Source organism: Dendropsophus ebraccatus, chromosome 8 (assembly GCF_027789765.1).
Source record: "Dendropsophus ebraccatus isolate aDenEbr1 chromosome 8, aDenEbr1.pat, whole genome shotgun sequence".
Taxonomy (NCBI): Eukaryota; Metazoa; Chordata; class Amphibia; order Anura; family Hylidae; genus Dendropsophus; species Dendropsophus ebraccatus.
Genome location: NC_091461.1, coordinates 32397808 through 32425415, shown reverse-complemented (window position 1 = coordinate 32425415; position 27608 = coordinate 32397808). Strand labels below are relative to the sequence as shown.

The 27608-nt window shown below is 39.1% G+C and overlaps 1 protein-coding gene across 1 annotated transcript; it reads right to left on the bottom strand.

The window, feature by feature from the left end:
• Nucleotides 1-16903: 16903 nt before the first annotated feature.
• ZNF518A (zinc finger protein 518A) lies at nt 16904-27379 on the bottom strand. Its single transcript, XM_069980122.1, has 3 exons — nt 27280-27379; nt 22191-22251; nt 16904-21995 (listed from the first exon to the last, which is right to left on the bottom strand). Exon 3 carries the CDS (start codon nt 21929-21931, stop codon nt 17747-17749), a length of 4185 nt encoding a protein of 1394 aa, XP_069836223.1. The 5' UTR covers nt 21932-21995; nt 22191-22251; nt 27280-27379; the 3' UTR covers nt 16904-17746.
• Between the last annotated feature and the right edge of the window lie 229 nt (nt 27380-27608).

Here is a 27608-nt window from a genome sequence, read left to right as displayed (position 1 = left end):
CTTGTGATCAGGTTTTATTAAAAACCTGCAGGCTCTATCCATGATTTCCAGACTCCCTAGGGCTGCAACCAACTTTTTCAGTCACTGGTTTTTAAATGCTGAATGATTGGAATCGGGCATGCTTGTTGCGTTCATCTCTATTAAATACACTTCCCTCTTGAACCTTATTTAGTCCTTTAACATATTTAAAGGTGTCGACCATGTAGTAGATGCTTGGAACAAACTTCCAGCAGATGTGGTTGGTAAATCTACAATAACTGAGTGTAAACCTGCCTGGTGTATACATATATCTATCCTAAGATTATAAGAAGGGAAATACTAATAGGGCAGACTAGATGGACCCAGTGGTCTTCTGCCGACAATCTCCTATGTTCCCTCTTTTCCTTGTTTCCTCCAGATTATACAGGTTTAGATTTACTTTTTTACTCTTCTTACTGGTCTTCTTGAGACCATCATCATTATTATTAATCTTTTTATTTTTACAGTAGAAAATGTTCCTTGTACGGCTGGGTTCATTTTACAATCCGTTTTTCTCACCCACATTTGAGAAAAAAGGATGCATTTGTGTGCATCCGTTTTGATCCGTTTTTCTCCATTGACTTCCATTATAAAAAGACGGACACAAAAATGTGTCAGTTTTTATACTTATTTTTATAAAGGAAGTCAATAAAAAAACGGATGCACACAAAAGCATACATATTTCTATCTGTTTTTTGCAAAAACATAAAAAGGATTGTGGAACTGTTCAGAGCAGGAGAGGTTTTCTATGGGAATTTGCTACTCCTCTGGGCAGTTCCTGTCACTGACAGAAGTGGCAGCAGAGAGCACTGTGTCAGACTGAAAAGAAAACATTTCCTGCAGGACATACAGCAGCTGATAAATATGGGAAGATGAGATTTTTAAACAGAAGTACATTACAGATCTGTATAACTTTCAGAAACCAGTTGATTTGAAAGAAAACGGTTTTCGCTGGACAACCCCTTTAACCCTTTGAGGACCAGGCCCAAAGTGACCCAGTGGACCGCGCAAATTTTGATCTTTGCGCTTTTGTTTTTCCCTCCTCTCCTTCTAAGAACTCTAGCACTTTCAGTTTTCTATCTACAGGGCCATGTAATGGCTTGTTTGTTACAGGAATAGGTGTACTGTGTAATGGCGCCTTTCATTTTACCATAACATGTATGACAGAATCCCAAATATATTATTTATGAAGATATAAAATAGGTGAAATCGTAAAAAAGAATGCAATATGGTAACGTTTGGGGGGTTCCTGTGTCTACGTAATGCCCTATATGGTAAAAGCGACATGATACCATTATTCTATAGGTCAGTCCGAACACAACCACATGCAGGGTTACTCTCTGTTATATATTTTTTTTATGAAATCCTTTTTTTTGGCAATTAAATATTAATAAAATGGGCCTATTGTGACACTTATAAACAGTTTTAATTTTTTCACCTACGGGGCTGTATGGGGTGTAATTTTTTCCTCCATGATCTCTAGTTTTTAATAATACCATATTTGTGAAGATCGGACGTTTTGATCTCTTTTTTCATTAATTTTTTTTTTATATATAATGTAACATAAAATCGGTAATCCGCGCACTTTTTTCCCTCTTTTCGTGTACGCCGTTCACCGTTCGCAATGACGCTTGTTATATTTTAATAGATCGGACAAATACGCACGCTACGGTATATTATGGAAAATCTGTTTTTATTAATCTCTCACATAAGAAACAATCCGTACATATGTACATATACAAATGGGATAAAGTATATACATCAATAGCGAGAGAGTATATTTTCATAACAAAACCGTATAGGGTCGCAAGAACCACAGAACAACACCTGAGGTAGATAGATAGTATCATAACCATCGCTCCACACCATAGAGAACAGAACACCTTAATTCTCCTAAGTAAGGCGAAAAACAGCATAAACCACAAGCAAATAAATGTAAAAAAAAGGGGGAAAGAAATGGGAAAGATAGATCAGGAAAAGAAAAGAGGGTAAGTGAAGAAAAACAAAAGAGAGGGGGGGGGACAAGTCAGTGGATCAAGACAAGACAGGAACATTAGGTAAGGGAAGACAGCGCAGAGACATTTACCATTCCTCTGATGAGCACAGGCGCTACGGTATATTATATGTTTATTTATTTATTTTTATATGTTTTATTTATATAATGGGAAATGGGGGTGATTTCAACTTTTATTGAGGGAGGGGTTTGGGGTAGTGTGTTAGTGATTTTAAATTTTTTTTAATGCATTTTAAGTTCCTTCGGGGGACTTTTACATACATTAGTTTGATTGCACACACTGATGATTGCTATGCCATAGGCATAGCATTGATAAGTGTTATCGGCGATCTGCTTATTGAGCCTGCCTGTGCAGGCTCAGTGACCAGAGCACCGATCGGACCGCAAGGAGGCAGGTGAGAGACCTCCGGTGGTCTGTTTTAACGATCAGGACCCCCGCAGTCACACTGCGGGGGTCCCGATCGGTAAGTGACAGGGGACTCCCCGTCACTTACACTTAAAGGAGTTTAAGAAGTTATTTGTCACGCTGCAGCGCGTCATTAACGGTGAGGTGCCGGCTGCTGATTGCAGCCGACCCCCACCTGCTATGAAGCGTGCTCCGCTCCGGAGCGCGCTTCATAGCTCAGGACGTACCGGTACGTCCAGGGTCGTCTGGGGACAGACTTCCAGGACGTACCGGTACGTCCTAGGTCGTCTAGGGGTTAAGGCCAAAATCCTCTGTGTCCAAAAATAAGGGTCTGTCATACGAAAACAAACACAGGCATGACACATACATAATATTTAAAGTTTGGTAAGTAAACAGCCTAATAAAGTTTTAATTCAATTGATTCAAACTGCAACTTTTTTACACACACACTTTTTTGCTTTATTAATTCAATTGTACAGTAAAGTAAATGTGTAATCACTATGTAAATCACTTACCTCTCAGGTGTCGTTCTTACTATGTGGGGGTATCATAACTGTTACTTATAACGCATTTAAGAGTCACATGACAGGATGTCCATGCACAGAGGAGTTCTGTTGCCATGGCAACCCCAGAGTAAGTACTACATTCACAGTACTGCAGCACTTAGAAAATCAGAAGAGAAGACAAAGCAAGGTGCCATTAGTTTCCATTCAAAACCTTTACAGCTACATTTTTTACTTCCATAGCTCATGAATCAGCAGCTTTTTGTCATCCACTTAAGTGCACACTTGCATAGAACATATGATAATCATCAAAATGTTAATTATTCATTTGAATTTACCAAACGATTCGTAGAAACCATGATTCATATGTGAAGGGTTTTAAATACTAGGACGCAACCTAATCTCTTGATTTAGAGAATTAATAAATAGATCAGGAAAAAGCCCCTTTAAGTTCATTAGCAATACAAGTAGGAAAAAATACAAGTGCTATGGCCTTTTAAAGAAGAGGAGGAAAAAACTTAAGAGCAAAAATTTAAATTGGCTCAGACTTTAAGGGGTTAAAGTTAAAGGCACTGAAGAAATACAATACACTAATATATTCTTCTTGTAATAGTTTACTAATTACTTAAAGACGGAGCTTGTTCTTTCTCCCCTTTTCATAACCAGACAATTTTTCTTTTGTTTCAGTACATGCAGTTTTGATAAGGTTCTTCCCTTTCAGAATTCGAGTTTCCTTGTTTAATTTTTATCTATAAATAGCACAAAATTCCCCAAAAATAACTCTTTTAATAAAGTCCTCCTTCCATTCTGGTTACTTTTACATACTAGGCATGGACAATGATAAAGCCTTCTACTTAGCAATCTCTAATTCCCAGCTTTCCTAAAAGATGATGTCAGACGTAATGGGAAATCATTGCCCGACCACTTTGTTCTTGGAGATATAAGCCGCAGCCAAAGCTATCTGACTGCAGCTTACCCCTTACCATAGAGAACACAAGAACACTTGGCATGGCAAATGCCCATGTGTATGGGGAGGACGGAAGAGATAACAGTCAGCCTCTCCAAGGATCAACCACTCCAGGTAAATGAGACTGTGTCCTTGCTGGAAAGCGTGAGGTTGTAAGAATAGAAGATCAACCTGTTATGCTTACGGTCAACTAGAGAGTTTCTACTGATCTTTTACTCCATAAAGTCTCAAGGCCGTATTATATCTACAGTCCATGCTGAAGGGAACGGTGTCCAGGTATTATGCAGAGCTTGTGCAAATATTTGAACAAGGTCCTTTAACACATTGACTGTTTACAAGGTATCACTACCCTTTACTACATTTATATGTTTTCTAGGATACCTGAAAAATATATTAGAGATATATATATATATATATATATATATATATATATATATATATGTGTGTGTGTGTCTTTTTTATGTCTTTTCTTAGGTGGATTGACAAAATACAGCAATTCTGACACTTTTTTGTTTTTTTACAATAGTGTACAATATTCACTGTGTGCAAAAAATATTATAAGTGGTATGGAAGCCAAAAACTCACAAACTTTTTGTGCAAATGGTCGTGCAATGCAGTGGTACATTCCACCCACTATTCCTACTTCAAAGATAAAGATAAAAATAAATTCAAATGAATTCACATAGAGAGGGAACCTGTTCGTTGAACTACTATTGAAGGATAAGATATATGTGTGTGTGTGTGTTTATGTATATATATATATATATATATATATATATATATATATATATATATCTGTGTCAATAAAAACTAAGCATCTTCACGCAAAAAATGAGCCCAAAACCCGCTCCATCAGACAGAAGATAAGAACGCTATGGGTCTTGCAATGTGGCGACATATTTCCTGTGCCAAAGTGGTAATGTAATGGTAAAACTATACAAATTTGGTATCGCTGTAACTGTAGTGACCAAAAGAATGCATTTATGTTATTTTTACTGCACGTTGAGTAGCGTAAGTTTATTTTAAAAAAAAAAAAAAAAATTCATATTTTTTGTTTCTCACAAACAATAGTGGCCACTAACTTAAAGTACAATATTTTACAAAAAAACAATCTCAGCATTGCTAGCTCTTCCTGGCGGCTAACGTGCCATACCCACGGCTCTATTCATAACAAAGAGGCCGGGGACCCTATACGGAGGTCGGCGGGGAGTTTGAAGGTCGGATACCCCACGATCTCTTACTTGTCCCCTATCCTGTGGATAAGGGACAAGTTATTTTCCCCGGGCAACCTCTTTAAGATCCGTTCCTTGTTTCAACTCAAAAAATACAAATGAAAAATACTGAAGTGTGAATAGGGTCAAACCTTTGGCAATAAAAGGGGTATTCCCATCTCATGTAATATAGTTATACTTGTCGGGCTCAACAAGTCAAATATTTTTGCAAATACATTCATTTAGCAAATTTGCCTGATTCTCCTGATATACCATTCTTTTTCCCCGATTGTTGACATCTTGTTGTCTAGGTTACCAAACACAGCTCTGCTCTAAAAGCAGTGGTCTGGCTGGTCTAAATATACAGTAGCTATATTGTAGATGTACGTATGTAGAAATAGGGGGAGATTTATCAAACATGGTGTAAAGTGAAACTGGCTCAGTTGCCCCTAGCAACCAATCAGATTCCACCTTTCATTTTCCAAAGAGTCTGTGAGGACTGAAAGGTGGAATCTGATTGGTTGCTAGGGGCAACTGAGCCAGTTTCACTTTACACCATGTTTGATAAATTACCCCCATAGTATCTACATATATAGTAATATATATGTATACTAGAGCTATACATACACACCAGCCAGACTACTGCTTTTAGAGCAAAGTGGTGATGGGTAACCTAGAAAATGAGCTGTCAACAATTGAAGGGAAAGAGCAGCATATCAGGAAAAGGCAACAAATTTGCTTCATGAATGTATGTGCAAAAATATTTAACTTCATGAGCCCTACAAGTGTAACTATATTAGCTGAGATGGGAATACCCCTTTACCTCCGGACCAAGAGAATGTGACGTAAATTATTCCAGCAACCAATCAGATTCCACTTCTCATTTTAGCAGCTGTATGGGTGAATGTGCTTAAGGGTAAATTCACACGGGCGTCTCGCATAAGAAATCCGCAATACACATATTAATAATAATAAGAATAATATGTGTATTGCGGATTAGCTGCGGATTTCTTGTGCGAGACGCCCGTTTGAATTTACCCTAAATAACACAATTCCCATAAGACAACTAAACTGATAGATCACAGGTGTCAAACTAAAGCAAACGCTCTGTCCAGGCATGATGGGAATTGTAGATCTGCAACAGCTGGAGGACGGTGAGTTTTCACACCCCCTGTGCTCTGTGGATAAGAGGAAGTGTTGTTGTGAAAATAGCAAATGATTTGCAGGCCACTAACCTCATGCACTGAAAATGGGCTTTTATAGCTTAGGTTTATACACATGTTCCTATGAAAGAAGAACAGCAACGCATTCCCAATTCCTAATACTGCCATTCATTTTTTTTTTTTACAGGTGAATAATATTGAGTGGATGGATTAATATTTTACTTAAAGGGGTTATCCAGCGAAAATCCTTTTCTTACAAATTAACTGGTTTCAGAAAGTTATATAGATTTGTAATTTACCTTTATTTAAGTTTCCCCATACTTATCAGCTGCTGTATGTCCTGCAGGAAATGTTGTTTTCTTTTCAGTCTGACACAGTGCTCTTTGCTGACATCTCTGGCCAAGACAGGAACTGTCCAGAACATCAGCCACAGAAACCTCTCCTACTCTGGACAGTTCCTGTATTGGACAGAGATGTCAGCAGAGAGCACTGTGTCAGACTGAAAAGAAAACATTTCCTGCAGGACATACAGCAGCTGATAAGTATGGGAAGACTTTAGATTTTTAAATAGGAGTAAATTACAAATCTATATAATTTTCTAAAACCAATTGATTTGAAAGAAAAAGATTTTCCATACTGACAGAAGGCATACACTGATTCAGTATATGCCCATCCTACATATGATATAACTATAGAAAAAGACCAAATATACTGAACATAAAATAGGCCATATAAAGTACTAACATAACTTAGCGCTCATACAACTATCAATGTAGATGAATAGGTATTCTGCCCTAGAACCAACGCTTCTAGTGTGGAGCAGCACAGAGAAGCAGGCGAGTCCTCCCAGCCCCCACTACATTACCATATAGACTGCAGTGGGAGAAACTGCTCCCTAACATTTTTCACAAAGATGTTTTTACAGCCAACGTAGAGACTTGGCAAGCTAGAACAACCACTCTGTATACTGTATACTTGTAATTTTACTTTCCATTAGCAAATTCCCACCCCCTTCATTTTTTTTAAGCTTTGTACTTTGGCTCTGTAAAATGCTGACTGAATTGCAATTTTTGTTAACTACGGTCTATATAAAATGTTTCTGTTACCGTAGATTAGTATTCTGTTTATTCCACAGAGAACTGGAAACAAAGTGGTGTTTATTATTTAAATTTATACAAAATTTCTGTGTAATTCTTCCATGACCAACAATTAGTATTTCTCTTCGTTTTAACCACATTCGTCTTGTGCCTTGTATACTTTCCATTATGGAAATAAAGTGCACTGTTTTATCTGATGAAGAGGAACGTATTTCTTCGAAACGCGTCATATTTGTGCTGCACTAAAATAATTCTTTATTATATTAAATTCATTTATTTATAGCTTTTGGCCACTTCTCTGTGTGGACAGTGCTGACCCAGAGTACTTTAATTTCTTTTTTAATTTATTCACTCACTACCTCTCTGTATTTCTTCTTCCTATACTGTATATATCCCCCCATGCGAATAGCCCCCACACTTTATATCTCCCCTAACTCTCTGTAGTTGGCCCATGTACCCTTCATCCGCGCCCCCCCCCCCCCCATATTCAATGTCCCCTACTGTGCATTGTCTTACTACTCCTGCAGTTTGTGTTGAGCAGGTGGGGGCGGGGCATAGCAAGTATGGCACTGATTGGCTGATGCTCAGCACCCAGTGTCATCTGCCTTTAACTAGGGCTCCATTTTGGAGTAGGGCTTATACTGTATGTGAAGCCTATTCCAAATAGCCTGCAAAATGAAGCTAGGCCTTAGTTTTGATGTAGGTCTCATTTCTGGAGAAACACGGTATTTACCACTTAAGGCCCCATGACGTATCGGCACTAGAGATGAGCGAACTGCTCGGACTTTTGGTCCGAAAGCAGTTCTCTCTCATATCATTCCTTTGAGCGCGGCCGTATACTTGCGCTCACGGGAATATGCGGCCAGGATATTCCAGGGAATCCCTGTTGAATTCCCTAGAATATCCTGGCCGCATATTCACGGGAGTGCAAGTACGCAGCCGGTATCAAAGGCATGATAAGAGATCGCCGCTCAGCTCTAATCGGTACGTCACAGGATCCAGGGGTTCTATGAAGCTGCCACTCGCCATTAACCCCTTAAAGGGTACTTATAATTCAAACAAACAACTCATATGTCAAAGTGACATGTCAGAAGTCTGGATCAGTCAGGGGCCGGGTGCTGAGACGTTGTCATTCTAAGAATGTGCGAGGGTCTCAGGACCCAGACCCCGACCGATCCAAAGTTCTGACACGTCGCTACGACGTGTCAGACGTTTGTTTAGCCCCATGCCGCAAAAAAAAACGTTCCCGAAACGTCATATAAAGCAGATCGTTCTTGCAACATGACGCTCCAGGAAAGTCATGCTGTCCCTGTCTCCCCCCACTGTCCCTAGCGGCGATTGGGCAGCAGGAGGAGGCTGGGTCACACAGCCGCGCTCCCTCTGGGCAGTTAACCCCATAGGCGCTGCCGTCCATGGGACCACAGCTCTGACCCCCCCCCCCCCCCCACCTTCACCTTCACCGCACGGCTCCAGAGGTTTACCATAGCAACCCAGACGCTGCTTTATGCGTCTGGGCTGCTATGGATTAGAACGATCAGGCCCCTGCAGTGAGGCAGGGACCTGATCGTATGAATGAGCTGTCAGCGTTCTGACAACTCATTCATTCTATAATCCATTACAGAACAGATCATGTGCTGTAATGTATTATAGAGGTACCTGAAAAGTTAAAGTGAAACACACACAATTACACAGATAAACAAATAAGTAAATAAATAAATTAAATAAATAATTAAATAAGTATACATAAAAAAATAAAAAAAAATATCCACATCCCCCCCCCTTTATAAATGATACCCTATGAGTAAGGCTAGGTTCACACTGCGTTTTTGCAATCCGTTTTTTTCATCCGTTTTATTCAAAAAATGGATCAAAAAATGGATGAAAAACGGAAGAAAAAAAAGATGCATTTGTGTGCATCCGTCTCTCCATTGACTTCTATTGTAAAAAAAAAAGGGATCCGTTTTTTTTAACGGACACAATAGTCCGTAAAAAAAAAACGGATCTGTTTTGATCCATTTTTTTTTTTACAATGGAAGTCAATGGAAAAACAGATCAAAACGGATGCACACAAATGCATCCGTTTTTTGCAAAAAACGGATTGCAAAAACAGTGTAAACCTAGCCTAAGATACACATATTTGGTATCGCTGTGTCCGTAATGACCCAGTCTATTAATCCGTTACATTAATTTTTGTGCCCTATAAACGCTGTAAAAAAAAATAAAATAAATAACCAAAACATTTTTTTTGTTAATTCCGCCCCTAAAAAATATAGATAAAAGGCTATCAAAACATCACATGTACCTAAAAGGCGTGCCGCTAAAAACGTCAGCTTATGCCGCAAAAAAAGCCCTCACATAATTCCATTGGTGAAAAAATTTAATATTACTGTTCTTACAATATGCAAGACACAGTTTTTATAGTATAAATGCCATAAACTATAACAAAAGTTATATAAAATGGATATCACTGTAATCGTACCGGCCTGACCAATAACGATAACATGTCATATGTAACGTATAGTAAACAGCGTACAGAAAAATGATGAAAAACAGCTGCAAAATTGTGTTCTTTATTCGTACCACCTCATAAGAAATGTTATAAAAAAATGATCAGGATGTCCCACGTCCCCCCGAATGGTACCGATGGAAACGTCAACTTGTCTTACACAAATATTTTGGCACTGCAAGGACATGGTTTAATGGCTAAAAAAAAACATAAAAAAGGCCCCAAAATTCACCAGTTCTCTGTTATGTCTGAGGCCTGTGGTTGAGTCAGGTGACGCACTGCAGCCACATATGGGGGATTTCTAGAAACATTGGAATAAGCAGAATAAATATTGGGTTCCATTTCTCAGTTAGTATTTGCTGTGTTGGAGTGGGTTCATACTGAGGAATTCTCGCGGATACACTCAGCAAAATTCTGCAGTATGTCCGTGCGCACGGCCGCGCGCCTTTCCGCCGGCTCCATAGACACCATTCTATGGGCCAGCGTATTCCGCTATAAGCCGAAAGAAGTGACATGTCCCTTCTTTCGGCGGATAGCGGAATACGCCAGCCCATAAAATGGTGTCTACATGGAAATACTGCGGAATTCCGTGAGAATTCCGTAATATGAACCCACCCTTAGAGGGAAAAAATTGATTAAAATGGAATATCTGCCAAAAAAATGAAAGTTTTAAATTTCTCCTCCAACCTGTTAAAATTTGTACGAAACACCTAAAGGGTTAATGAACTTATGAAATGTTACTTTGAATACTATGAGGGGTGCAGTTTTTACAGTAGAGGGATTTATGGGGGTAACATACAGGCCCCACAAATCCACTTCAGAACTGAACTGGTCCTTAATTAAATCAGAAGTTAATTAAATCAGAAATCTCAGAATAACCGCAATAGTTAAAAGCACCGCAGAGTTATCACTACATAAAGAGAGACAGGTCAGATTTGAAAAATAGGCCCTGGGCATTAAGGCCAAAACAGGCTGAAGAGGCAAGTGGTTAAATAATAGGTACCCTTACATTGCTGTGATCACAATTTGTTTAGATTAAGTGAGAGGAGCGGCTCCGGTCACTTATCAATTGGTTTCCGACTGCCGGAGGTTTCATATTTAAGTCCATAGATTCTGAAGCCCCTCCTATTAATAAAAGTTTAAGCCTTCCCCCTTTCCCATTTTACAAATAAAATTTGTAAAAAATAAACAAACATATTTGGTATCACAGCTTGCGCAAACAAAAATACATAAAAAAGTTACATTATATATCAGAAAAAATTAATAAAAAGCGATGATTCATCTACGAGTTATCCATGATTAGGAAAACATAGCTGCTTTCTTCCAAAAACAATCTTGTCCACAATTTGTGTGTGGTATTGCAGCTCAGTTCCGCTGAAATGAATGAAGCAGAATTCAGGACAAGGACTAGAGTGGTTAGTTTCTGGAAGGCGGCAGCCATGTTATTCAAATCTTGGATAACCCCTTCAGCGTCTTTTACACTGAGCTATGTTTACATTCAGAGCCCAATGGATTTTTTTTCTCAAATTTTTGTCTTGATACATTTGGAGTGCTTTAACAATTTTTCTTTTTTTTTTTGTCCTGTAAAAATCAAGGTCTCACACAGGCTGGGTTCACACTGCATTTGACTATCCATTTAACAGGTCAATTTTAAACAGTTACTTTTAAAGTATACAAAAACATGGTCAACCACCTTTTTGTGTACACTAAAAAAAGGATCCTTTTCTATTTATTTTTACATCTGCACACAAATGCTTTTTTCCCCAGTAAATTTACGTTAAACGTCAAACAGAGTGCATAAACAGTGTGAACCCAGCTGTTATTATGCAATGACCTGTGTATAAAATCTTATGCCAGGCAGATTAGCATGATCTAAATGTGGAGCATAATTGCATTGCAAGTAGGGATGGTCCAAACAGAGTTCAGATCGGGTTCGTACAAACTCGAACAATCGGTAATGATTCCCGCTGTCTGCCCGATCAGTGCAGCGGGCGGATCCAGCGGGAGGACCGCCTGGAAAAATGGGATACAGCCATAGCCATAGGCTGTATCCCATTTTTCCAGGCAGTCTTCCCGCTGGATCCGCCCGCTGCACGGAGCGGGCAGACATCGGGAATCCGATGCCAAGCGTTCGGGTTTATCCAAACCCGAACCTCGGCGGGTTCGGACCATCCCTAATTGCAAGCCATGACATATAACTGAGTCATGGTGCATTAATGGGTTAAAACGATAGCAAAGGTGTTTTAATAAAGACATCCTGAACACTTCCCGCATCAGTTTCAATTTACTGTACTGTATTTACTGTAGGATGCGTTCACACTATGGAATCCAAGTGGAGAACTTCGCTTCTCACCCCTGCTGGAATCTTTGCCTGTGCCGTGGACTTCATTTTATGCGCTCGGGCATATTCCACTGTCCGCTCAAATAACTGACAAGTCAATTCCCTAGGTGGACGGCAGAGTCTGCCCAGCATAGAATGGAGTCTATGACACGGGTGGAGAGTCAATCAGGAGTGCTCGGGGCGAATGGGGGAATTCAGTGGGATGTTATCTGTGAGAATTTCACAGTGTGAACGCACATTTGGTCAGTACTGACCCCTACCACCAGGCATAAGTGTATGTGGGTAGCTATGCTTACAGTGTAGGCATGGCTACTCACTTTTCATTCCGTGGGCCTGTTGTATGGTAAATGTACTGAGCTATACAGATAATCTGTGATGTATACAGTGTATATATCACCAATGACTACATTACAGGAGCAGGGAGCTTAGCAATATACAGTACGAATCCCAAATCCAGTATGTACTTGCCAGTCAAGTTGGCGGCTGCTTCATAGGAAAAGAATTTAGTGCAAAGCTAAAATACAAAGATTCTGTGGTATATACAATCAAAAGTTTTATTGGATTAATATGACTCTCTGTATCAATTTATCCCTTTAATGGAGCTCCATTGTACATTACGTCTTCAGTGTATGTCTTATTAGTCTCACATTACATACAGAGCCTTAGGGACCTATTACTCGGGCGATTATTGTGTGGAAAATCCTTCCATTGTTCAAATTTAAACAATAATCGTCCTGTGTAATTGCAGAGGGTTGAAAAATCGTTCATGTGTCGTTTATCGCCTATTTAGATCTGACCCAAAAATCATTGTTAATCATTCGCTAATCGTTTGCTGTAATTCCCCATTTGTTCACTAATCGTTCAGTGTAATTCCAAATCGTTCCTTCTTTTGCTGGGATCAGATGAAGTTAACAATCGTAGTAACAATGTAATATGGTGAAAGATTTCAGGTTAACATTAACAAGAAACAATCTAGTTTGCAATCTTTTATCATTAATCAGTAATCATTAAAAATCGCTTTGTCTAAAAGGGTCTTTACAAATGTTTTATTCCTTCAGATTATCCACAAATCTGTGGCTTCCTCCATCAGGTCCTGTATACATGGAGGCATTCTCGCCTACAAGCATACACAGTCTCTTATCCAGCAAGCCACACATTCTTTACACACATCATTCCAATTAATCATTGGACCTTAGTATCAGCTTCCTTTGGTTTTGGAACCAATTATGCATCGTAATATTTTGTTAAAAACATGTTTTTATTAGGGTTATTTTAGTTAAATTAAAGCAACTCTGTACCCACAATCTGCCCCCTCCTAACCGCTTGTACCCTCAGATAGCTGCTTTTAATCTAAGATCTGTCCTGCGGTCCGTTCGGCAGGTGATGCCGTTATTGTCCTAAAAAACAACTTTTAAACTTGCAGCCCTCTGTTAAATTGGTGTGGCCTAGAGTGTCTATGCCTTAGGCTTGCACCGCCCCTCCTCCCCACCCTCTTCACCATAAGGAATGCCCCAGGCAGGATTTCTTCTATTCATCACCTGTGTGAACACTGCACATGGGCTGGATTGTTAAGGCACCTGTGCAGTTTTCAGACAGGTGATGAATAAGAAAAATGCTGTCTGGGGCATTCCTAATTATGAAGAGGGCGGGGAGAAGGGATGGAGGGGTGGTGCAAGTCTAGGGCACAGACACTCTAGGCCACGCCAATTTGACACATGGCTGCAAGTTTAAAAGTTAGTTTTTTTAGGACAATAACTGCTGAACGGACCCCAGGACAGATCTTGGATTAAAAACAGCTATTCAACAGGTCCAAGTGGTTTGGGGAAGGGCAGTTTGTAGGTAAAGAGTCACTTTAAATAGTACCAACTTATTCAGTAGCACTTTCACATAGATTCTTTACTTAAGCTGGTTTCTGTTCCTTTTAGGATACACTTACAGTATCTAGGTTGTATGAAAGTGAGAAAAAAGCATAGTAAGGACATACCTTGTAAAGGCAAGTATGAGTTTGGCAAAACACACTAAGGGACTAGGACCCCTTTTGTCTGCAATGTCGGGAGGGATTGGGTGAAAACAATTACATCCACTTACCGTCCCAGCTTCAGCGCTGCTTGCAGCATTCCGCTGGCGGCACCTCCTCCCCAAGCACTGCAGAAAAAAGTGCCCCAGCCAGAGTATCCCTTTTAAGATCCCCATATACCTTTAGTGAGTGTTGACAGAACATTTATTTGGCCAACATCTCTCTCCTAATCGCTCTTTACTTATGTATCTTGAATGGCTAAATGAGAGGTCAACTTATCTCTAGGAGAACAAAAGGATCAGGCTGCTGAAATCCAGGATGCCTGACCCCTTTTTTCTCCATCATCAACTGTTGGGGGAAGAGTCAGGATGCCCCAATACACATTAGACAGCTGGCAAACCTGACAAGGTTGTAGGGTATAAGCATACATTAGCAACTCTGCATGTAAAATCTAAACTATAATATTTAGTGTAACTAACCATTCACATCAAGCGCTGAGAAAATCCCCCAAATCTCCCCAATCTTCTAACTTTACTGATCTATGATAACAATTCAGAAATGCACATATGCTAACAATGAGCTCTTGTTTCAGAATAACTCTTACGTGGGGTATGATTAAGGATTTATTCAGAATCACTTAAGCTCTTTAGGGCAAGGTTCTATGTTAGGATACGTACATACCCTATCTGGATTTTCACCAAGGATCAGAAAAGTTTTAAGATTTTAATACAGTTTGCTGTGAAATTGGACTTCCTTAGAACTTGTAATCTTATGTATGCGCCAGGGACAGAAAGCTGATCTAACAGGTGTTGTGTTAATATAGGTGATTATGGATTTATTCTAATAACTGCTGAAATGTATATGTAACACAGAATAGGAGTCATATAAAGAAAAAAAATCTGCCTGGACAAGTTTAGGCCTCGAGTGAAATTTGAGACCGTGCAAATGATTCAAGCACTGCAAACATACAAACTATGTCTCATCTGGCAGACTTTGTAAAGTCAAAAAGGTCTTTGACGTTGTAATTCAAAAGCGTGGCAAACATGGCTTGCTCTACTAGTAATAGATCTTAAAGAGAACCTATCATCTAAATTTAACTGTCCCTGTCGTAAAAGCTTATCTTTCCCTAAGTCTATTCCTGAAGATACAGACTGCCTTCACACCAAAAATGCACCATTTTGCACTTTTGAATTTTTTTGCACTTACGCTGTTTACCGTAAATGCAAACAGAGTTTAGTTCGGCACTCTGGTAATCCACAGTGGTGCATAAAGATAGGAACAAGTCCCATGTAACCAATAATAAACTTCTCGGCACTCACCAATCAACTTTGCTTGTAGTATTTATTGCATGTTTAAAGATGAAAAACAAAATGGTACAGGACGTGTTTCGGCTTACGCCTTTATCAGCTGCCAGTTGATAAAGGCGTAAGCCGAAACGCGCCCTGTAGCAATTGTTTTTAATCTTTGAACATGCAATAAATACAAGCAAAGTTGATTGGTGAGTGCCGAGAAGTTTACTGTACAAAATCAGGAATGTGATCATATAATAGTTCCAGCGAATATGCACCAAATGATACCAAATATGTTTGTTTATTTATGAAATGGGAAAAAGGGGGAGATTCAAATTTTTATTAGGGGGAGGGGAATTTTATTTATTTATAAAAAAAGTTTTTTTTACATTTACATTAATGAGATGTCCCCCTAGGGATCATATAGATCAGTGTAGTATACACAATACAGCACGTATCTATTAGATCAGTTCTGTATTGCCCAGGTCTGCTGCAGACCAGATCTACCTATCTATCAGTTTGATGCAGAGGTCTGGCCTGGCCTGCTAATACCTGCAGTCCCCAGCTGCACATAGCAGCCGCTAGCAGTGGGATTCAGAGCGGGGTCGCGGAATCCCAAAAGTAGACACATGACGTCATGTGTCCTTAAGGGGTTAAATAGAAGTAAATATACAAATCTGTATAATTTCTGACATCAGTTGATTTTTTTCCCCCCTTCTGCAGTATCCCTTTAGGGTGCGTTCACACATACAGGATCCACAGCAGATTTGATGGTGAAGATTTGATGCTGTGTTCAGTTATTTAGACGACATCTGCTGCAGATCCGCAGCAGAAAATCCGCTGCAGGTCCAATATGTTTGGTTACTATTTGGCATTTACTGATTTTGTTATAGCTTTAAGGCAATTACTATAATACACACATGGTATTTCCACATTGTTTCATTTGTTCTCAGATAATTCTACTTTTACTAAAACTGTTTAACTTAATACCAAAGAATACACTAGGGGAAGTTACTTACATAGTTTGGTAAAAACCTGAAAAAAAATTAGGTCAACCTAAGCATCATACAGGGCTGCAAAGAAAACATGTCCATACCTACTCAATACTGACTGCTCTTCAATCTGGCGATTGCCAAATTCTCGTTTGCTAGGTTCACACACAGTAAAATATCATTCTATACTGTGTGTGCACTGCAGGACAATTTTAATGGAGCGCATTATAATTTTACTGTGTGAATATAGCCTTAAAGTATCCATATTCCATGGTGTATTAAAAACTAAATAACAAAAAAAAAAAAAATACTGACTGCAACTACAGTATACTGTGTCTAATGGGAAAAAACAGGAGACTGAAAATATACCAGAGGTTTGTTCAAGACTAAAAACGTGATAATCTTTTAATAGACAAACTAAAAACAAAAAATGTATTTGCACAATAGGTTGGCAAAAATAACAAGATGCATATATACAGCCATTCACAATAATTCACTTTTAATATCCATGAAAAATTAGCAATGTAAGCATATCAATTTCTTGGCAAATCATGCTTTTTTTCTATTTACATTCAAGAAAGAAAAAAATAAGTCAGTCATTAGGTTACCCAATTTTGTATAAAAAAAAAAAAAAAATACGATATGTGAAAGAAAATTAGAATGCTTTGTCTATATAAAGGCTTTCCGTCCAGGTAGTACTGGTATACAATTTTCTCAAAAAAGGGAAACGTGTACATTGGACTTTATAAGACAATGCTGTAAGAATGTACACAGTACACACCTGAATATGTACCACAATTGCAGATTTCACACATTTATACATGGCTTTGTAAACAAGTTGTGCACCGTTAGATCTACGAACAGTTTTGATTTACCAATCACATACTGAAACACTCTCTCGTGTCATTTCCAGTTACTCAATACAACACATGCCAAAAAGACTGAAAATCTGTTGATTGCTTACTGTACAATTCACAGAGCTATACGCTTTTTTTTAAAGGCTATAAAAATGGGGGGGGGGGGATAATTTCAAAAAAGGGGAAAACATGTAAGCAGAGAGGGGGGGGGGGGAACTGCATATCTGCAGCATGTTTGATCATACTAAACTTGATTCTCAAGTGGAAAATATTGGAGTATGGGAAACATTAATTCTTTTTCAGTTATAGGGAAAAAGAAAAAGAAAAAAGAACCACAAGTAGTCTTAAAGTCAAGTGTAAAACAGCTAAAACAACGTGTTCCAATCTTTTGTGGCTTCCATTAGATGTCTTTGACCATGTCCAACCCATTCATCCTGATTGTCGAATATCCGACCACAAAACCAGCAGTTGAATTTACTTTGAAGCTTGTTTGCAGGGGTGTTCTTTACAATTTTGTAATTGTTCTTACTCGTTTTTTTTAAGGTTAACTTGAGAACAAATCTCTCTTTGACAGGGCTCATGGGTTTTGACCGCCGATGACTCCTTCTAGATCCATCAGAATCTAACAGTTTTGACTCTAAAAGAGCTTCAAGTGTTCTTTTGGAGAGCGATACTTTTAGAACATGTCCATTGAATTTTGAGATGGTTCTCATTAGGTTTACAACTTCGGGAACATCGGCATCTGGATGGTTCAACACAACGACTGGCTGATCCCTTCGTGGATACTTTACAGGTTGATTAGGACTGAAAGGATACAGTCTTAATGTTCTTACAATTTCCTTAGAAGATGTCGGTATCGGATCTTCTGGAAGAGCCTCCACTTCCACTTCACTCGCATATGACTTTGCCTTACACTTTCTATGCAGCATTTGCTTACGTGGCACATCCACTAAGACATCAACAACCCTTTTCTTTGTCTTGAATTCATAGTCAGCTTCGTAGCTGCCAGCATCTGATATTTTTCGTTTGCAAGTCTTGTTTTTAGAGTTTAAAGGATTGAAGTTACTTTGCTTACATTTCAATCTTGCTGCCTTTGAACTACTTGCTTGTGAAACCGAATTATCTTCATTTGAGGAGTGTTCTTCTGATTGAGCAGCACTGGAAGTGGACCTCAGGCACGGCTTTCTTTCTGCTGGTTTACTCTGAAAAGAGTCTGAATTGCTAACTTTGTTTGTGGAGGCATTCCCGCCATATTCATCAAGAGCACTCATGTCCTCCTCCTTAACGGATGGTGACTGAGTTACACTAGCTTCATTCCTACTCCTCAAAAAGGCAGACTGCTGCCCATCATCAGGTTTCTTTGGTAGGAGTTTCGGGTGGACTCTGTTCAACTGAGCCATGTTCTGGGTATTTGCAGGTACTGTTTTTGGTAAAACATAATTTAAAAGTACTGCTTGTTTTCCATCAGGCAACAGGGCATACACTGGCTGTTTCTGAAGCGAGTCAGGTTGTTTGTTAGCCTCTAAAGTCCCAGCTTGTGTTCTTGAACCGTCAGAATTTATACAATACTGCAGAACATTTAAGTTTATCGGAAGCTTACCTCCTACGGCTGAACCTGAAATGATGTTAGCAGGAACACTATTTGAGGAAGCACTCACATTTGGTTTAAAGCCATGAGGTACAGGAGGTCGCTGTAATCTAGGAAGAGCCATTTTGCCTAAATTGTTCACTGTACCAATCACCTGTGGACTTCCATTGGTCACGTTACGTATGGTACCAAAAGGTCCATTTGCAATAGTTAATACCATGCCAGGCTTTGTGTTGACCATGACTGGAGCATTAAATCTGTTGCCAGCAGAAAATGTTGCAGTGCTAGGTGCATTTGCCTGACTCGAAATAATTTTTAATCCAGATTGGTTAGTTGGTACAAATGGCAGTACAAACCTATTTGAACCTGAAGGATACAAAATGGGGTTTGCTTGTGACATTCCAGAAAGTTGTGGATTATGATATAGTTGCAAAGGTGTTGGACCACTTGAAGGTTTTACCATGCAGTTCATTTTATCTTTTGCCAGCTGCTGGCTTACTATTGCATCAGAGTGTGTTTTCAGAAGTTCACTTACTCTTGAGGGTTGAGAAGTTTTAATACTGGAGCCGGGAGATACTGGTTCCTGTTTTAAGAATACAGCTGAAGGTGTATTACCATTTTGTAGACGGTTGTCAAATTTTGTAATAGGGCTTGACATCTGTTGTACTGGGCTTGACAATGGTGTCTTTGGAAAAACAAAGGCATTACTGCCAGGATGTGGGCTTTGGGAGTTCGCCATACCAACTTTATCATTTAACCTTTTATTGTCCTGCAGCATATTGTGTAGGTAAGTATTTTTTGCAACAGGTTTTGGGTCAGATGGACGGTTTTGTAAAGAGAATACTGATGTAATCCTTGGCATAAAGGATATATTTTCAGGCTTATTCATTTCTGCTGGCCTTGGCATTCTATCGTTCATTTGAGCATTTCTTCCAGGAAAGTCATTTTTAGAAATATAGTTGGGACTTGTACCGGGGAAATTCCCAAGACCACCTGCAGCTGAGGCACGCAACATTGGGTTGTTAAAGTTCTTGACCCCGTAAAATGGCTTAGGTTTTGGACCACTAACTTCATTATTTTGCTGGGGTCTGACCAAGAAACCAGTTGTCGGGTCAATACTCAAGCGAGATGGTCCAGTAGATGAATTCATCCTATCACTGGATGATTCATGTGTGTGATCTTTGTCGAAAAACTGCTGCTCATTAATGTTGTATTCTGCAGGCTCTTCTTTAATTTTCGGCACAAAATTAGACGTTGAAGATGAATTTGGTTTATTAACACTAGTCACATTTTTATGTATTGGTTCATGAAAATGTTGTCTATTAGCCGGAGCAGCCAGCTTCGACATGGATTCATTTTTCCTTGCCATCAGGGAACCAAGTGCTGTTGTTAAGTTTCGCAGTGACCCAGATTTGTCTGCTGGAGCTGAAGGTGTAGAGGCTGGAACGGAAGGTGGTTTATATGACGGCGTCGGCCTATTATCTTTAGCGTTAGAGGACGGTGGTCCATACGATCCATGCATCGAGCCCTGAGAAAAACGTGGCAAACTGTTTGATGACTGAGGTGATGGCTGTGTAGTATTTGCAGCCTGCTTATTTGTTGGCAGTAATTTAATTACAAGGTTTTGCTTCCCATTGACCATCTTGTAGCCTACAAAGGTTGCAGTGTAATTTGCTGGAACTGTAATTTTGTTGTTTTTCACCATTAGCACAGTAGGGCCATGGACGGCATTTTGCAAGAGACCCATGTTTCCTTGCATGCTTGCATCTTCTTTGTTACACTTTATTGTGGTTACAGAAGGATTTCCATCATTTACAGATTGCTCCAACTCAGGGTTATATCTGGGATAGTCTTTTGAAGGTTGGTTTTTATCTGCAAACTTATGCTGAAACCCACTTGTGTTAACATTACTGTCTCCAACTTTTTCCAGGACAGGGTTGTTGCCATCATGCCTCCAGAGTGAATTATCCTGACTTTCAGACTGATATTTTTTTAGAACAAGCTTCAGTCCAGCATTTGTCTGTACCATCTGCGCCTTGGAATTGTCCTGTACAAGATCGTCTCTTGTATGAATGTGTTCTCTGTGCCTTGCTAATATGTGTTTTACTATAAAATCTTTTCGCATTGCACTGTAACTGCAGTACTGACAGCTAAATGGTAACATGGTACTGTGGCCCTGAAGATGTCTCTGAAACTCAATTTTTGAGTAGCTGATGTGATTGCACTTTTGACAAGCATACTCTATTCCATTGTGGCGGTGGATGTGCTGAACAAACGTTCCAACATCTCTGGTAGAAAATCTGCATTTTGAACAGTTGAAGTGGCCATTGACACAGTGCATAACTGTGAAATGTTTTGTTAAACCCAGCAAGGTATATAAATAGTCATTGTTACATATTTCACATTTTACTAGTGCACTCCGGTGAGTTTTTCTATGTTGTTTAAAAGCCTGAAAATCGTTTGCGGTAAAGTTGCACATTTCACAAGGATAGAGTGGCAACTCTCCATTGTGACTTATGAGAAAGTGTTTTTGAAGGTCATTGGGACTATATCGGATTCCATTTTTGCATTTCTGACAAAAGAAGTGAAGTACCTTAGCAGATATATTGCCTGAATCATCATCTAGGTTTGGTTCTGTTTTAATGTCTGTATTTTCCTCTTCGGGATTGCCATCATTTAGATTTCCTTTAGCCAATGATTTCCTGGCTGTCTGTTTCTTGCACGGTGATTTGGAGGCTATTTCAGCCATGTCACTTAGAGCAACATTTCCCCGCGTAAGATTTAATGATGCGTCGGAGTGTTCCTCTACTCCTTGCATGATCCTTTCATTTGCAGTATACGATGAGGACAGAGCATTGGGTTCACCAGAAGCAAATGAGTCCCCACTGAAGTCCCATAGAGCATCTTTTGAAGATGCAGATCCTTCAATGTCCGTGAAAAAGTCTTTATTTGGTGATCTCATTATAAAAGGCAAATAGTTCCTTTTAGATTGTTGGACGTAAGACAAATCCTTAATTTCAATTCACCTTTCAAAATGAAAAAATATATATATATTAAAAAAATAAATAAAATCAGAAACTATAGGTTGAGATACTAACATTATAATAAATATATTATGTAATACTATAACATAAGTAAAATATGCGAAACAATTCTGCAAAAATTTTCAAAAATCTCACTTAAAAATTTATAGTTCTACATGTTTTATTAAAACAACTTACCTAAGAAAACATCATGCTCTTCATAAATTCCCAGTTATACTTCTGAGCAAGTATGGAGAACCTAAATGGGAAAAAAAAGAAAACGCTTTCAAGATCTGAAGATCAATTACATGACTAATAAAACAAGTTCAATGAAATTACACCGTTTACTGATATTTTGCCCATATGAAGACATGCCTTACTATTGATGTATTTCTAGAACATATTAAAAATACAGCCTAAAGAAATAAGCTTTTATCCATCAACACTTAAGCACAAATTTCCATCATAACTTGTGCTATGATATAAAACATTTACATAAATTTCTTCCCAATCCGGCAAGAATATTAGCTTACAAGCAACGACTTTCATCCGAATAACAATTACATTAATGTAATGCCGGGGATTTATTCATATCTAAAATTATTAGGACAATCTAGGCAAGAGATGTCAAAAAATGAATACTTAATTTGAGAGCTAAATGTACCTTAATAAAACACATCTCAAAAATGTGCAAAAAATAAATAAAAACCAGTTACACAGCTTATAATTTGTGATTTTTATTTGGTTCTCAAAGCTGCATTTAAAAATTAAATACAATTTAAAATTCAGAGGCGGTTGAAAAAACTGCCAAAAACTGCCATGCTTTCAGTCAAATACAAATGAATCACGAGATGAATATTTTACATTTCAAAACCTGTTAAGGAGAAAAACATTAACACTTGAAACATATATATTAAAGGAGGCTGTCCCCACCCTTGCCCCTGCGTTTGTTATTAAATTTACTGGTGACTTCAAAAGCTTGCATTGATCATCTAAAAAGCTTATGACATAAAAGACCATTTAAAATTAAGCACTTTACCATATAAATATTACAGTGGTGACTGACCAGCTCAACTTTTTTCTAAACAAGGTTTTCACACAAGTGAATTAAAATTTAATTAAAATACTAAACCGGTGAAGCAGGGCAGCAGTAGGCAAGATAAAAAGTTATAATTTCATTTGTCAAACTTCTAACATATTAATCCTAATTAAAAAAAAATAGCCCAAGCATTTGTCACAGAATGGCATGAGGTACTGGAATGCATATTGCAAAATTAAACAACGTCCAAGTAATCATTTTGATTCAACAAGCGAATGCAAATTTTTGCAGTGAGCAATGTTTATACCCTGGCCAAACCACCGACACCAAGCACTGATGTGTAAATGTACAAAAAATGAAGGCCTTTATAGTACAACACAAGAACCATCTACATCTAAATATAGTAAAAAAGAAAAACACAATGGCTTCTGATGATGTCACAGAGGACAAAGTCATAATTTCTTATACTGGAAGAGCCAGAGAAAAACCAACGTTCACTTCACTCTTTGCCAAACACTTCAATATGTAACTGTTTAAATTGCACAATACTGTAAGAAAACCATTTAAAAACATATATACTGTAAATAAATGGTTAAAATTCTATACATTTTCCTAACTTTATTGACAGCTACGTTCATGGCTGTTCATGAGTTTTTATGACGCCTGATTGGCCTTTAGAACAGACTTGCTCCGCCGAAATGTAATTTTAACCTTACATTAGACTTCAACATTAAAAAGATATTAAATTTATCAAAATCTCTAAAATATGTGGATATCTCTTGTCAGGCGATAGGGGATTGTCCTCATAAGTATTTATTTGGTGGAAAGGGGGGGTATTATTATTGACATGTTTAGAAAGCGTTTACAGGGTGGCTAATAAAGTATTTACATACAGAGATGTTCTAAGCAGGTGTATTATAGTTACCATGTAAATTTATAATTGTAAGATGTGTTTAAAGCACTGAACATGAAATTGTGATGGAGTTTTATGCCAATAATATAAAATAGGTAAAGAAAAAATTATACAATCCAGCAAATCAGCTTTACTCACTGTGCTACTATATTTTTGCTATACTGTTTAGGTTACATGGTTCATGACAAGATAGATAGATAGATAGATAGATAGATAGATAGATAGATAGATAGATAGATAGATAGATAGGATAGATAGATAGGATAGATGGATAGATAGATTCCTTATCCTCCCCTACCATTACTACTGTACAGGCGCCTAAAAAAAAAAAAAAAACCTTGTAATTTCCATATGTTTATAAAGTTGTTTTTCCTCTTTGACGTCAGGTTTCGCAGGGATGGAAAAGTTGCTCATTACAATGAATCAACAAAGCATGAATCCAATAACATTATATAAATCAGATGACTGGCTAATTTCATTGACTTGACTATGAGCAACTCCAAATAAAATCCGACCTCATGTTTAACCAAAAATAAATGGCAGCTGTAAATAGCCGGGTCTTGCGTGTTCAGAATCTGCACCCAATTTAGGGAAGTGTGTGAATACATATGTATATGGGAGGGGAGGTCAACAAAAAAATTATTTTATTTGCTCTCAATGAAAGCGAACCATATTACTGGATTATTTATTTTTGGTAAATTGCTGACAATTGTGAATTACAAGGGGGCAGCTTGTAAAGTCATTACCAGCTTACTGCAATCCAGAGACCTCACAGACCCAGGAGTTTGCAGCACATACTTTGCTAGTGGAAAGGAGAATTCTGCCAACTAGAGCTGATGCAACACTAACAGGTTAATATCTCAAATGCTGCAAAGTGGGAGACGTCAGCTATGCACAAGAAAAAGGAAAATGTCTGCCGGTGAATGTCCTGTCCTGCGTTATTACACTAAACACAGCATGTTAGACACTGGCTGCTATGCAAAAGGTTTTATATTTTTTCCTTTTGCTTAGAGCCGTGTGTAGTGTCTTGTGTCCAGACTTTTGATCAGAGTTAAGCAAATGTACAAAATGATTTTTCGACCACCAATCTGGGAAATCGGCCTTTGATTAGTTACGTCTTGTTATAGTCATTTCATTTTCTAAGGGTTTAAATCCCCCCCAAGTCTGAAATTGCCTGCTCCAGAGTGACAATCCAGATGTCTCCGGGAAAATGGAACACTAGGATTGTAATATTTGGTTGGGGGAGTTAAGGTTTGGGGTCCCACCCCTACCTTGATGACTAAAAGCACTGTTGAAGGTGAAGACTTTATGAGTTTATTAAATATAGAATTGAGTGAATTGACGGTAAGATTTTCCGAACCCCAATCTAGGGAATAGGCCTTTAATTTATTTAATCTTAAGTCATTTGACTTTTATAAGACTAAATGAATAAAAGGCTGATGCCCTAGCTTAGGGTTTGGAGAATTTTACTGTCAATTCACTCAATCCTATTTTTTTAAAAAACTCTTCACCTTCAACATTGGTTTTAGTTATTGAGATAGAGATGGGACCCAAAAACTGACGACCCCCCTCTCAAAATATTGCCATCCCAATGTTCTGTTTTCCCAGAAAAGTCAGGATTGTGACTCCGGAGCGCACAATTCCAGACTTCAGGATTCAAAACCTTTAGAAAGTGGAAAGTGAAAAGCCTAAACAAATCAAAGGCCGATTCCCTAGATTGGGGTTTCAAGAATTTTACTGTCAGCTCTCTCAATTCTATATTTAATAAACTCAAACTTTTCCCCTTCAACAGTGCTTTTAGTTATCGAGATAGAGGTGGGACCCCAAATACGCCCCCCGCTTCGCAAACTATTCAGTGCCTGCTCTAACCACAACTGCTCCCCTATAAATCAATGGGAGCCATGTCCTTAGTTTTGCCTAAACTATGCCCCCCCCCCCCAATCCCCCGTTGTACATAAAAATGACAACGGGGAAAAAAAAAGTGCCTGCTATGTCTGGAAACGGAAATTTTGCAACCTGACGGGGTTTGGTGGTGCAGACTCTCTTTAAAAAGAGACACAGTTGTATATGGAAATCTATCTTTAGGCAATGCTGAATTGGAATAGGTCATTCGATTTTACTTTTTTTTTTTTTTGGACAACCCTTTGTGCTACAGTCAACACACAATACTTCATGCATTATGGGCGCTACCCCCACTTTCCCTCATATATAACAGGTGACCCCCAAAACATTCATGTATTAGAAAAGTCATCCTTCGATCCCACTTTGCACCCCAATCTAAAAACCATGGAGAGGGGGGGACAATGAAAGTATATGAGCCCCGTTCTGTTCCCAGTTACCCCAGTGTGCTAATCTTTGGAGGAAGGTTAAACAATGACAGCTATGAGCCCCCGCTGTTCCCAGGAACCCCAATATAGTAATCATGAAATAGGGCATAGTCACCCCTATGTGCCCCCTACCTTCCCAGACACCCCAATAGTCTACATTAGGACAATAAACCCAATTGAAGCAAACCTGTAAGTGCAACAACATATATTATCAATGCAACAGCATCCATTACTTCCAACAGGTGCAAAACCCTAGCTTTGGTTATTTGGGGTGCAATGGGGGTCACCCTACAACCTCAATACAACTAAACATTGCCAATAAGTTGTGTTATGACTGCAAATTTGTATAAGAGACATAGACATACATATGTAGAATTGCTAATCTTTGCTATGCAATGCATTACACATAAAAACAACAAAAACTGCTGAGGTAAAAGAAATGCAATGGCTGCAAGGGGGGGGGGGGCAAATACATTGTGCAATGCATAGAACATAGGAGAAGACACATGCCTGCAAGAAAGCAATAGCCATGTACACAAGTGGGGTGAGAAGCAACAGAGAGCAGCCATTGGTGCAGTACAAGGCTGTGAGGGAGATTGGGCTCAGCACAAGAAGGAGAAGGATTAGAGAAGGGAAGTGTAAGAGGAGAAGCAGTGGGGAGCAGCGGCCAGGCGAGGCGGAGGGACACTGCAACCCCCTCATGTGACTGAGCGCACAGAAAAGAGTGCGGCCATTTCATGGGGCGTCAGCCATGCGGGCAGCGCTCGGGGTCCCCCTTACCCTCCCCGTCGCCCCCCGCCGCCAAGTTTCCCAACTTTCGCTAACTTTAGCAGGCACTATTTAACCGTTTTCCCCCCGCCCGACATTCCCCCTCCGCCCACGTCCACTGTTACAAAGTCAACCGAACTTTCCACCTCACCCACTGTGCGGCATCCCGCCCTCACCCGCGAGAGGCGCCGTCCCCAATGCCCGATCCGGTGCCCGTGCCCGGGCTGGAATTGAAATTACCTTGTTTTCCCCCCTTCATATGCTGCCCGAGTCACCGTTGGCGGCCATGACAGTTACATCCGGGGATTGTCCTGGTTTCGGTAGACCTAAAATGGACTCCCTAGCAGAGACGGCGGAGGGATCCGCGCTCCACCTTGTCTGTGTGATGAGGCCCCTCTCCCCTAGAATCATTGTTGCATAGAACCAATGTGTGTTCTCTGTCAGATTCTCCATCTCATGTCTAGAACGCCACAGCCGGGGATTCATTTCTTTTACTTTGCTGCATGATCTTTATTGCTTCCTGCAGCCATTGTGTGTCTAGGTTTTTTTTCTTTTTGCACTATCATCGA

Coding starts and splice junctions, on each gene's coding strand:
- ZNF518A (XM_069980122.1), bottom strand. CDS start 21,931: ATGAGATCACCAAATAAAGACTTTTTCACGGACATTGAAGGATCTGCA.